General features: G+C 41.0%; 2 protein-coding genes across 8 annotated transcripts in view; both read right to left on the bottom strand.

The window, feature by feature from the left end:
• The window catches only part of OCA2 (OCA2 melanosomal transmembrane protein), a 161,886-nt gene extending 156,345 nt beyond the window's left edge, over nucleotides 1-5,541 (bottom strand). For both annotated transcript variants that reach the window (XM_082220070.1, XM_082220072.1), the window contains exon 1: nucleotides 5,221-5,541. The gene's annotated coding sequence lies outside the window, so the exon portion shown is untranslated. The remainder of the gene's footprint in view (nucleotides 1-5,220) is intronic.
• A 5,202-nt stretch (nucleotides 5,542-10,743) lies between these two features.
• The window catches only part of HERC2 (HECT and RLD domain containing E3 ubiquitin protein ligase 2), a 101,081-nt gene continuing 99,465 nt past the window's right edge, over nucleotides 10,744-12,359 (bottom strand). For all 6 annotated transcript variants that reach the window (XM_082219998.1, XM_082220000.1, XM_082220002.1 and 3 more), the window contains one exon: nucleotides 10,744-11,562. In XM_082219998.1, coding sequence (XP_082076124.1) covers nucleotides 11,290-11,562 — 273 coding nt within the window. In that variant the 3' untranslated portion in view covers nucleotides 10,744-11,289. The remainder of the gene's footprint in view (nucleotides 11,563-12,359) is intronic.

Genomic DNA, 12,359 nt, shown 5'->3' with positions numbered 1-12,359 from the left:
TTTACAAGCGTGTGCATAGGAACATGTGGAGCTGACTACTACTAGATTGGGCAGGTTGTCTTATCTATCCTAATATTCCCACACTTTGATTGCCTCACAGTAAAAGGTCTCTCACATCAGCCATTCCTTTTAACTGGAGATGTCAAGGGTTGGACCAGAGACCTTTTGCACACAACATTTGCCCTCTTTTTGCTACGAAGGAACATTGATCATGATGCAGCCAGTCTTTGATGACATTGTTGTCATAGGTGGAAGCTGAGTTGCTGCTGTCTCCAATTACATTGAGTTTATTTCATTCCATGTAAAAAAGGTAAAGTTAAAGGACCCCTGGACTGTTAAGTGCAGTCAATGGCGACTATGGGATTGTGGCGCTCATCTCGCTTTCAGGCCAAGGGAGCAGGCGTTTGTCCACAGACAGCTTTCTGGGTCGTGGCCAGCATGACTAAACTGCTTCTGGCGCAACAGAACACCGTGACATAAGCCAGAGCACACAGAAACACCGTTTACCTTCCTGCCACAGTGGTACCTATTTATCTACTTGCACTAGCATGCTTTCAAACTGCTAGGTTGGCAGGAGCAGGGACCGAGCAACAGGAGCTCACTCCATTGCGGGGATTCAAACCGCCGACCTTCCGATAGGCAAATCCAAGAGACTCAGTGGTTTCGACCACAGCATTACCCGCATCCCTATAATTCCTACATTCCATGTAGCCCATGGAGACACAGCTGAGCAAGGAGGACAAAATCTATACTCAAACCCTTGTGCTGGTAACCCCACAGGGCACAAAGGCATACTGAACTCCTCAAATGCATTCCCTACAGGTCATAGCAATGGGGGGATGCCTTCACTATACATGCTGCAGTTCATTGCTCTCTGTCCTGTTCTTAAGAGTTATACAACTATTTTCTATAGGTTACCCCCAAACTTAATTTCTAGCCAAGAATGAACGGAATTTTTTAAGAAAAAATCACACAACAGAAATTTCATGGATATCAATGGAAGTTTTGTACACAAAACAAAGGAAAACATATGCCCTTGAATGAATTAAGACCATGCTTTGATCACAAGATTCCTGTTTCAAGTGAGTTAGCTCTAACTCTCCATAAAGTATCTGTCCACATTAAGAAAGCTAAATAAGCATAATCTAAATAAAAAGAGGGAAAGTAATCAGAGCAGAAAAACCCAGGAGGCCTGATGTCATGGACTGGTTGGACGCAGAGGAATGGTGGAAGGAAACAGTTGGGTAACCTCCAAAAGAAGAAGGCTCAGAGCCCCCGGAGTGGTGGTGGGACAACAATGAGTGGTCAGAGTGAAAAGAGGGAGACGACTGAGGAGATGAGGTGTCAAAAACTAAACTGGCAAAGTGAGCTTGGAGAGTATGTGCAAAGAGCAGGCCAGAATCAGAGGCAGAAGCTGATAAGTGAGATGAGGGAGGCCAAGAGGCAGAGATGGGTTACGCTGGTGAAGAGTCACTGATGCCTCCCCCTCCTGCTGTGACAACCTCCCCTCCGCCACTTGTCTCCCAAAACCAGAAGAGGCATGAAAAGAGCAAAGGAGAGGTTGGCTGCATGCAGGCATAGTCTCCAATTGCTCAGGGAAAGCCCTGAGGAGATGGGAGTCTCAGCAACTGATTTTTATGAAGGAAGACCACCAGGAATGAGCTGCTCTGCTCATTAGGCAGTCATGGAGTGTGGAGATTGTGCTTTTGCTAATAAGAGTTAACTCCATCTTTAAACTGTGTGATTACTGACCAGCTCCTGTGACACCTATATATGCAAAGATTATATTGGCTTTTATACTATTGTTTCATTGAAAGACTAGTGGGGAGCTCCTGGCACTGCCCAGGAATTTTAATAAACAAATAATATAATTAAAAAAACCCACAGAATTAAATCCCAGGTTAATAATGCAAGTGTGATCAGAAGCTAATATCACAATCACATATAAACAGGGTGGGGAGTGATGGTGACATGAGTAGATGCAGTTGGAAGCATTGGTTTATAGTTCATTATCTAGTGGTTGGGAAAGCAAAATGTGTCTTAAGGAGTGCTAAGGAGAAGACAAAAATAAGCTGGTAAGGCCATTGTTTCGGCTTTGACTGTGCAAATGTTGCTGCTTGAAAATTTTCTCAAGGCATGTTAGGGTTGCATGGATTTGAAATAATACCGAAAAAGAAGCAATGTGATTAGCAAATGGGCTGTACAGTGCATATTTTGGGTTTTTTAGCTACGCTTTTTTACTTCTTTCGGTTTGAAACAGCAGCTAGGTGCCTGCAAGCACTCTGCTCACATTTCACCATACAATCCAATTTGAAGTGCAGAAGCTATGCAGCAACCTTGGGTCAAAATATTACAGATTAAAAAAAAAAACCTCTGCTATGTGAAACAGATGTTTTTAAATCCTCAGGATTAATCCCTAACCACTTTCTGCCGTTAATGGGATTTAGCACTAACTTTTAATTGGTGGTTCAAAGTTAATCACCTGAGTTAAAAGGGAAGGGGAAAACATATCCTTGCCACTCCTACTTGCTCTTCTTTCTGTACACTTGATGCATGCACTTAAAAAGTGTTAAAATATTTGCTGCACTGTCCTAAAATACCACAACTTTTCAGAAGCAGTAGCTCAAAAACTTCTTCCTAAGGGGTCTGCCCAGTGGACTTTTCTCCCTGCCTCTTCAGGATCCATGTAATGATCCCATCTAACAGGCCTTGTCTCCACCTACAGCAAGTAACAAAGTGATAGAATGCTTCAGAGTGTAGGTGGTTGGAAGATAGAATGCTTCAGAGATCACAGGGGTTAGAAGAATCTCACATACAGCCAACTTCCTCCCCCACCCCCAAACTCATAACACTATACAGTCGTACATTGGATCCCAAACACCTTGTGAGTTGAATGTTTTGGCTCCCAAATGCCATAAATCTGGAAATGAGTGTTCCAGTTTGTGAATGTTCTTTGGAACCTGAACATCCGAGGCAGCTTCCATGGCTTCCGATTGGCTGCAGGAGCTTCCTGCAGTCAATCGGAAGCCGTGCCTTGGATTCCAATCCCTTGGGGTGAGGGAAATCTGAGCCATTTCAATAGACCCAATTTGGGCCCTTGATCTGGGCTCCAAAAATGATGCAACAACAACAAGAATTACACATCGAAATCTGGTGGCTAGATCTCAATCCAGACCAGCAATCATGTTTTCCACCACCAGTGCTTCAGTCTGTCATGGCTATACATCATACACAGGTGTTTTATAAGCTTACTAGTGTATTTGGTCACTTCCCTGATCTTCTGCCAAGGAAAGCATACATCGCTGTCATGGAAACCAGGTATCCTAGCAAAGTAATTACTCGACTCCTGTTCAAGCGCACCACAGGGATGTTTCTTTAAAAACCAGATTAGAAAGGCAACTGACACAAAACCCAGAGTAATACGCTAACACTACCTTCCCGTTTTGCGCTCAGGCTAATAGCTACCTGAAAACAATCAAATAGGGGTAATTTGGGACTGACACAAGTTCCAAGCACTGCTTCCCATTTAAACAGTGGGGTGCTGTTGTTTTTTCCTTATCTCACCAACTGCAGTCCTTTAGAGTGTAAAATTAATGCTCTGTGGCCTTTACCCACCTAAATGGTAAAGGAAAATATAGGAGGTGACAAATTTATTCCACAATACGCCTGGAGCACAAAAGTTTGACCAAAAAAAAAAGGCATAATTTTTAGAAACACAAGCACAATGTAGTCAAACATTTCTGTGAAAAGAAACTCTTTCCATTCATATACATTGGACCCACCCATTATTGTTAATATTGTTTCACACCACTCCAATCTCTGAGTGGTATGAGATTCCTGGGGTTCAAAGTGATTACCTAGGGTTCGCGTTTCCTTTTGGAAATGAGGCAGAGCAGAGACTGTGGCGTCTTTCTGATATATGGTTTATTTACACATATCTGCAACCTGAGCCTGAGATGTTCAAGGCATCAATGCACCAAAAGGATCTTGTTCCTCCCTTAGCCACAGCCTTGGATTCAAACACAAATCTCAAATACTGTTCCGACTCTCTTTCTCCGCTAGTTCACATCACTGCAAACTCCCAACTCTAAACTCGTGCTTTGTCCTTCTCACTATTTCTGAGTTGAGAGAGGGGCTCCACCCATTTGCCGCCTCACAAAGAGCCTCCATTCCTCTGCTTCCCTTAATGACCCAAGCACTCAGCTCAACTCAGGAAGCTAGCCTGGCTTATATTTTAAAGCTCGTCATAACACTATATTTTTAACTGCTGTGGAAATTTTTAATCAAAAGACCAGTTCTAAATATTTTAAACTGACAAACATAGGACATGGCATGGAGGCTGAGGCTGCAGTCCTTGCCCCATTTACCTGTGTGTAAGCCCCACTGAACTGAAAGGCAGGGTGGTGTAGTGGTTAGAGTGTCAGACTAACTCCCAGTCTCTCGGCCTAACCTACCTCATAGGGTCGTGGCAAGGACAAAACAGAGAGGGAAGACAATTATGTATGCCAACTTTGAGCTCCTTGGAGAAAAGGTTGGGATATAAATGCAACAAAAGAAATAAATAACTCCAAGTCAATAGGACTTCCTTCTAAGTGGAAACAAGTTAGGACTTTTCTGTTAGCTAGGTGGCATTTTTCAAACCCAATTGTGATACAAGGGATGCTTTCTATGCCAAAAAGTATCTCCTACACAATCATTTATCTGCAGCTCAGTCTCTGCAGTGCAAACACAATCCTATACAAGTCTACTCTGAAGTATGTCATATTGGTTTCAATGAGCCACACACACCGTCAGATTTGAGTCATTGACTTTGAAAACCTAAAAAGAAAGCGCTAACGTTCCCAACGCTCCATTCACCTCTACTATACAGCATTTCAATAAAAAAGTCTAAAGCTGATTGTTCCAATCCAGCTATTTCAGAGTAACTCCAAATAGTTATCATAACCATATTTTTCAAGGAAGGAACATTGCTGCCTAATTTTTCTCAAATTAAGTTTGAGTTGCCCTGGGGATGAAAAAATTAATTCCTTTCATTTCAGTCAAAGAAGTGGAACACATTTATAAGTACATTCTAACTATCAAACAGTAAACATAACATGCACTTTCAAGAGTTTGTATCAGGGCAGCCTTTGCCAGTGAGTAGTTGTCTCAGAATATTTAACAGTGCATTTTAAAGAATATGCTATCAGTGACATAACAAAACAAAAAAAGGTGTTTTACCTGCAACCTGTAGATTTCTTGCCGTCTTCTCAAAAAATGCCACAAAAAAATGGAGGTCGTAAGTTCATTATCAGATTTCGTCAGTTAAAAGAGCAATAAGCAGCTCAAAACTTTCCATTTGTGTAAAGGCTGTGTCTAAATGAAATGGCTTGCAGAAGAACTGGGTTCAGCATCTGTGATTCTACAAGTGTCCATTCCATGCACTGCACACAGGAATGAAACAAAAATTCCTAGGTTCACCATCATGTGACACCAAACATAGACGCTGGCGCTTGCTTTGACTGCTATTTGCAATTTTCACTGCATTAACAAGGCTCTTTTTAATCCTCCCTCAGTTGCTACAAAGGGCAAGGGAGGAAAAGAGCAAATGGACTGACGCTAGTTCTGTCAGGAGGTGGAGAAACCCCACACCCAACTTAGGTTCATGATATGATTGTACTTTAGGAGAAAGTACTGAATAGCACACAATAGTACCTTCAGAGTATCCATCTTAACTGAAGTTCTGAGCAAATATTCTTTTGACAGCAACTGTTTGAGTAAGAACAAAAACCTGAGGTAAATTAAGGGAGCCAGTATGAGTGTACTTAATTCTCCTGTAATTTTTTTCACCTGGGACAGTTCTAAGGTCTGTGCTTGGGTCTTAAATCAGGACAAGCTGTGAGGATAATTTCCCAAAGAAGAGTGTATTATTTGGTCTTGAGGGATGGTTGATAAAACTTCCTGGACTAGATCACCAGAGAATGGCTGAGCCCTGTCAGAAATGGTGAAACGTAAGAGGGAACAGGGAGCGAGGCTCACAGTGAACTGGTCCCAATTGTACCTTATGGCAAACATGCCAGGGGGTGGAGTGAAAACACTTTGTCTGCATTCCTAAGGGACTTTTGAGTTCTGTGCCTTGAAGCAGAAAGGATAAGAAGGGAGGAGAGAAGCAGAAAAACCTACAGGCCCCATCATGTTTACATCCTTCCAGAAAAGTAATAATTATTATTACTGAATATGCATGTGTACGAGAACAACTTCATAGGACAGTCCCATCAAAGCACGCATCAATGGTTGGCAGTCAGATTAAAGTATTTTCATGGCCGGAGGTGTGAGTTTGTCATTTTTCTGATGAGTGGCAGGCATGGCTTTGCGCTTATTTTAGGAAATTAAACGGTCTAGGCTAGTTAGAGGTCAGGGGTGCCCACCTGAATAAAATATTGTGGGGGCCCAGGTAAGCCCTGCCCCACATAATCACATGATGCATGAACACACACCATTTGAATGGGAATACCCTTTAACTTGGGGGGGGGGAAACAGCCGCCTCAAATATTTTATTGTGGGGGGTCAAAGCCCCCATGTCCCCTAGGCAGTTATGTTAGAGGCAGTAGCTGTTCCCTATAACTACCAGGAAAAATTTCTGTGCATAAGGCTTCTTTATATGCAGGAAGTCGTCATGGTCAATTTATTACAGTCAACGGACTAGAAATAAGACCAAAGTGGCAGAAAGTGAATAATGCAGCTGCTAAGCCCTGAAAGTTTCCCATGGGAGTGACCTTGGGGAAACCATGGACCCACATTGCGTCTGCCAACCTTAAAGAAAATCTCATACAAAATGGAATTATTTGGACATGTAACAAAATTTGGATAGAAAGGTGATACATCTTCCTACACATCAGTATTTTCAAATAGGGCTTAGCTTATAACTTACTCCAGTTAGTTATGGATAGACTTTATGAGAGCTGCCTATGAATGTATGTGCTTAGGTATCTTCAGGAACAGAATAGGGGCTTGCTGTTTCAGGTGTCGCCAGATCAGGTATAAGAAATTTCCAGAGCCTGGTCTCTCACTACCCTTGTTAGTATTTTCTGCCTGAAACATTTCACACTTCAGCTATAGCCTACAACTAAAGCCCAGGCCTGTCTCTTCCAACTTGCAAACTCCCTCCTCTACTCCACTGAGAAACTCATCTGGAAAAACACCTACCTGAACTCTGCATGCAGATGGGATGCCTAGTTCAAACATTACAACAAGAAGATGGCTACATGGTCCTGTTTCAGTTCTCTGTCTAACTGAACTCCATTAGCCACCAGTGTTGTGTAGTGGTTAAAAGTGTCAGACTAGGACCTGGAAGACTAGGGCTCAAATCCCCACTCAGCTTTGAAGCTCACTTGGTGACTTTGGGTCACCAACCTACTTCACAGCATTATTTTGGGAATTAAATGAGGCGAAGAACCATGTATGCCGCCTTGAGCTCTCTGGTGAAAAAGCAGGCATATAAATGCAATAAATAAGTAAATGGCAATATTAAAAGGTACCTCCTTTCATGGATCAATGTGCCATATACAAAAGCAGTAATAATCACAATAATAATACAGCATCAGAGGCGATATAAAGAAGTCAGAAGAAGGAAGGGGGAAGTCAGCTCCTAGGAGCAAGTATAAATGTAAAATGTAATGTAATATGTATGTGTAGTATGAAATTTGCAAAACGAATAAAGATTATCTTGCAATAATAATACAGTGGTACCTCGGGTTAAGAACTTAATTCGTTCTGGAGGTCCGTTCTTAACCTCAAACTGTTCTTAACCTGAGGTACCACTTTAGCTAATGGGGCCTCCCACTGCTGCCGCCGCGCGATTTCTGTTCTCATCCTGAGGTAAAGTTATTAACCTGAGGTACTATTTCTGGGTTAGCGGAGTCTGTAACCTGAAGCGTCTGTAACCCAAGGTACCACTGTAATAATAATAATAATAATAATAATAATAATAATAATACAGCATTCAAAGGTCTCCTCATGAAGTGACAGGAAATTCAAGACAAGATAAAGGAAGCACATTACAACACACATTGAGTTCACGGAATTCGTACAATTCTATGATCACTCTGAAATGAGGTTTGGGAAGGGGTGCTTGCTAGATTACAACTCCCATCATCTCCAACCATTGATCATGCTATCTGGGCCTGATGGGAGTTGTGAGTCCAGCATCTAGAGCCACAGGCCCCCCAGCCCTGCTTAAGTGATGTTTACTCACTTAAATAGCTTTAAAGAAGAAATGAGACAAATAATGAAAAGTAGGCCTACAAATAGCTACTAGTCATGCTATCTAAAAGTTGTCTCCTGCTTTCATTGGGATTACATTTCCATTACCAGACGTTGCAGACACACAGGGTAGCTTTGCCCACAATGCCCAGTTTACGAGCTTCCCAGCCAGACACTCTTTAAAGCATTTGGACTAATCCGCCAGGAAGTGGTATTATGACTGATATTAGCAACACTTCTTCCAATAACTATGTCTGCAGCAGATCCAGGTGCTACCAAAATGGTCATCTCTTTCCCTTCTGTGCCACTTTGAATTTTCAACTAAGTCTTCCACAATTTAAGACCCGGAAGTTTCCTTTGCAAGGCTGAAACTGAACAGGCATTGTTCTGTTTTTTGTTTTAAGTTAACGCATTTGACAAGCCAGAGGAATTTGCCCTTATAGTGAACGCAGGGGCCTCAAATTGCTTGGCCCAATATCAAAATGTGTGTGTGTGTGTGTGTGTGTGTGTGTGTGTGTGTGAGAGAGAGAGAGAGAGAGAGAGAGAGAGAGAGAGAGAGAGAGAGAAGTATGTGATAATCTAAGATGGTTAAGGAAAATCCTACTGCATGGCTTCCAGTTTTGCCTCAAAATAATGGCACCCCTTCTTGCAAAATAAATCCAACACAGTGACAAGTCAAATGATAGGCACTGATTAGCAAGCTTTAAAGGAGCTCTTAGGAAGCTCATTACAATGTACCAGAAGTGAACAAGGCAAGAATTATTAAAGCAGAACTTTGTCAATGAACCCTAATTAAGGATTAGCCTTCTGTGATACGATAAGGCTGTTTGTTTTCAGATAAGGCAAATTTTAACAATAAAAAAGAAGAACTCTCACCAAGATTAAAACACTGTTCCACTTTTCAAATAATCAAGGGATCCTTTTTATTTTCCAACAATGCTGAGTTCTAACTGACCTGACAGCATATTTCTTTGAGGTTGTCTTTGATATATAAAAAAAATTTACAAATCACGACTTTGACAGATGGCAGACGCACTGCTTTGTGTATATATAATTTTTTGAAGCCGTGGGAGTCAGTTTTTTAAAAAAATCTTTTATCTTTAGCACATGCTACAATTGCAACACATTTTAGGGTACATTCACAAGAATTCGCTTTGACTAAATGTCTTACTGCATTTCATTGTTTTCAGGTGGTTTTAAATGTTTTTAAAGTTTTGATTATGTTTTTATTACATGTGTGTTTGCCACCTGGGGTTCCCCTAGAAGGACAAGATATAATAAATTTTATAAATAATACCCTTTTGTCAACACTTTCAGAGTTAATTGGGGAAAAAATATGCAAGACTACCATAGGTTGTATCCAACTAAGTTATACTCAGCGTAGGACCATTCAAATGAATGGAGCTTAATAAATCATGCCCTTTTATTCAGTGGGTCTACTCTGAGTATGAATACACAGTAACCTACATTCCGCAAACCCATCATTCCCATAATACTATAGAGTACAATAGAATATATTCTACTATAGAGATCAGACTCCTGATCAACAATCACAGCTTGTTTATCCAAAGAGTCTAAAAAGAAAAATTGTTTAGTTCATCAGAACAGCAGTCCAATATTCCTGTGCCTGAACTACAGAAAATTAAGAGAAAATGTTAGTGAAAGCACGAGTTCAGAAACAACTGAGATGATGAAGCCAGAACAGTGTGATTTATATACCAGCTAAGTGTCCATTTGACAGCTCTAGGCAAATCACTGATAATGACCAAATTACAGTTCCTTAAAAAACCAAAAAGAAAAACTTAAAACATGGAGTAAGTAAAAGATTTGATTTTGCCATGTGACTGATGTGCAAGACTTAAAAAGAAACACGCAAAATCATAGCTTAGGAGCACAATCACCTCAAATTTAGCTGAATAAACCTTGGTGAAAGATTAATCTAGACACCTGTACAAAGTAGTAGCCGTAGGGATAATAAATTTTAATAGCAATTTTCCCCAAACAGTACTCCCTTAAAAACTCTGCTTTAGAAGCAGTAAAAGCAATGGGGGAGTGGGAACTCACCAGTTCACAGCTAAGTCTACCACAACCTTTTAGTCTTGGAGCTAACCTCAAGAATAAGCTTGGATTTGTCCCATTCTTTTAAGTTTTAGCTGAGCAATCTGACTTGTCTCATGTAGGCACCTAGTAATTCTTTAGAAGCCATCTTTAGGTACCTCAAAATCCCGTGGAAGGTTTCTCGCATTAAAAAGCCCTACTAAACTGTTTGTGACAGATGTTTTATTCAGCGGGAAATTATAATTTTTGCATATACATTGCACAATTATGTACAGTAAATTTCCCATGTTAAGAATTCTGGAGTGCACAGAAAGTTATCAGTCCAAGATACATTATATATATATTTATGTATATATTTAGAAGCTAAAATATAGACACTGAAAAGTGGAGTGAGGTTAATGAGGCATTGAGTTTGTGAACGTAAGGAATACTGATAACGGAGTGTTCCAAAAAGTTTCTTTTAATAAACAAAACAACTAGTAAAGTTAATTGAAATATTTATAATACTATTCAGTCATTGCACAGTAGTTCCAATATACAATCAAGAAGATGCAGAGAACACAACACTTAAATTGGAAGAAAAAAAAACCTATTGCACCCACAATTTAAATTTTTTCAGTTTTTTTGGAATTCTACTCTAGTAATATTTTATAAACATTTACAACACATCAGTAAACACAAAGTTCTACCTGCAGTGCAGCATAAAGGGGGGGGGGAGAGAAGGGGACCCTTCAGCTATCAAAATAGACAGTTCAGTGCCCGTTCACAGCACCCATTTACTCTAAAAGGAAGTTACTTCATTTATCAGCCATCATTCCTACAATGAGTAACGCAAGCTCCCTGTGTTCAGTTAATAATTAGTAGTTCTCTGGTTATTATATGCCTCTCTGCTCTCTTCACTACGACGGCCCGCCGCTCAATGCTACGTGTTGTGGCGCTTTGGCCTCAATGCTCGTAACATCAAGCTCCGGCAAGGAGCATTCCCCCTGCTCAGTGGCCTGTCAGGTAGTCCTGTGTTGAATCCGAAGCAAAAGAGTCTGCATCCTCGTTGTCCGAGTCATCGCTACTATCGTCAGCGGTCGGCTCTCCCGTCAGCGCTATTCGGGCATAGTCGTCAGTGTCTATAGATTTACAGAAATGGATGGCGTATTTCAGTTTCTCTTCCAGCACCTGTTTGCAAGAATACCTAGGCAGCTTCAGCAGAAAGAAGCACGTATAAGACTCTGGGAGGAAGTGGTCTGGAGGATTGTATTTATCGAGAACCTGTCAGGTCAAAAGAGAAATGGAAATGTCAGTTTTGCTGAATCAGCCACCACAAACAGCACCTTTGCAGCAAATCATATGAACACACTTGGGTGTTTTTTCCCTCTCCCTCTCGCCAAGAAAAGCAACCCCCTTACAATTAATGTTTTCACTTCCTTATTACAGTGGTACCTCGGGTTAAATACGCTTCAGGTTACAGACTCCGCTAACCCAGAAATGGTACCTCGGGTTAAGAACTTTGCTTCAGGATGAGAACAGAAATCGTGCTCCGGTGGCGTGGCAGCAGCAGGAGGCCCCATTAGCTAAAGTGGTGCTTCAGGTTAAGAACAGTTTCCGGTTAAGTACGGACCTTCGGAACGAATTAAGTACTTAACCCAAGGTACCACTGTATGTGCATCACACGCCTTTTTAAACATTATTTTAAAAACTGAACTTTTTCGGCCTACGCTATCTTGCCATCCTTTTCTCTCTCTCTCTCTCTCTCTCTCTCTCTCTCTCTCTCTCTCTCTCTCTCTGTCATTGGCTGACTTAAGCCATTAATATGAAAAAATAATAATCCTTTACGAAAAATATTTAACTTTTTAAGTTCACCTCAAAGTAGGCAACTGTTGCCAGTGGAAACACAAGTCACCTATTCAGTAGAAAAATCATAAGATCAAGAAATGTCTGTTAATGCTGTAATCACAAACAATGCATTGTACAGTAAGTTTGGAGCCAGCTAGTGCATTCAGGCTAAATTTAAACAGCAGTTATAGAGGAAAGGGCAAACTGCAACTGTAGCAAGAAAATCTCTAAAA

Source organism: Podarcis vaucheri (assembly GCF_965113315.1).
Source record: "Podarcis vaucheri genome assembly, chromosome: 4".
Classification (NCBI taxonomy): Eukaryota; Metazoa; Chordata; class Lepidosauria; order Squamata; family Lacertidae; genus Podarcis; species Podarcis vaucheri.
This window is presented reverse-complemented; position numbering and strand designations above follow the sequence as displayed.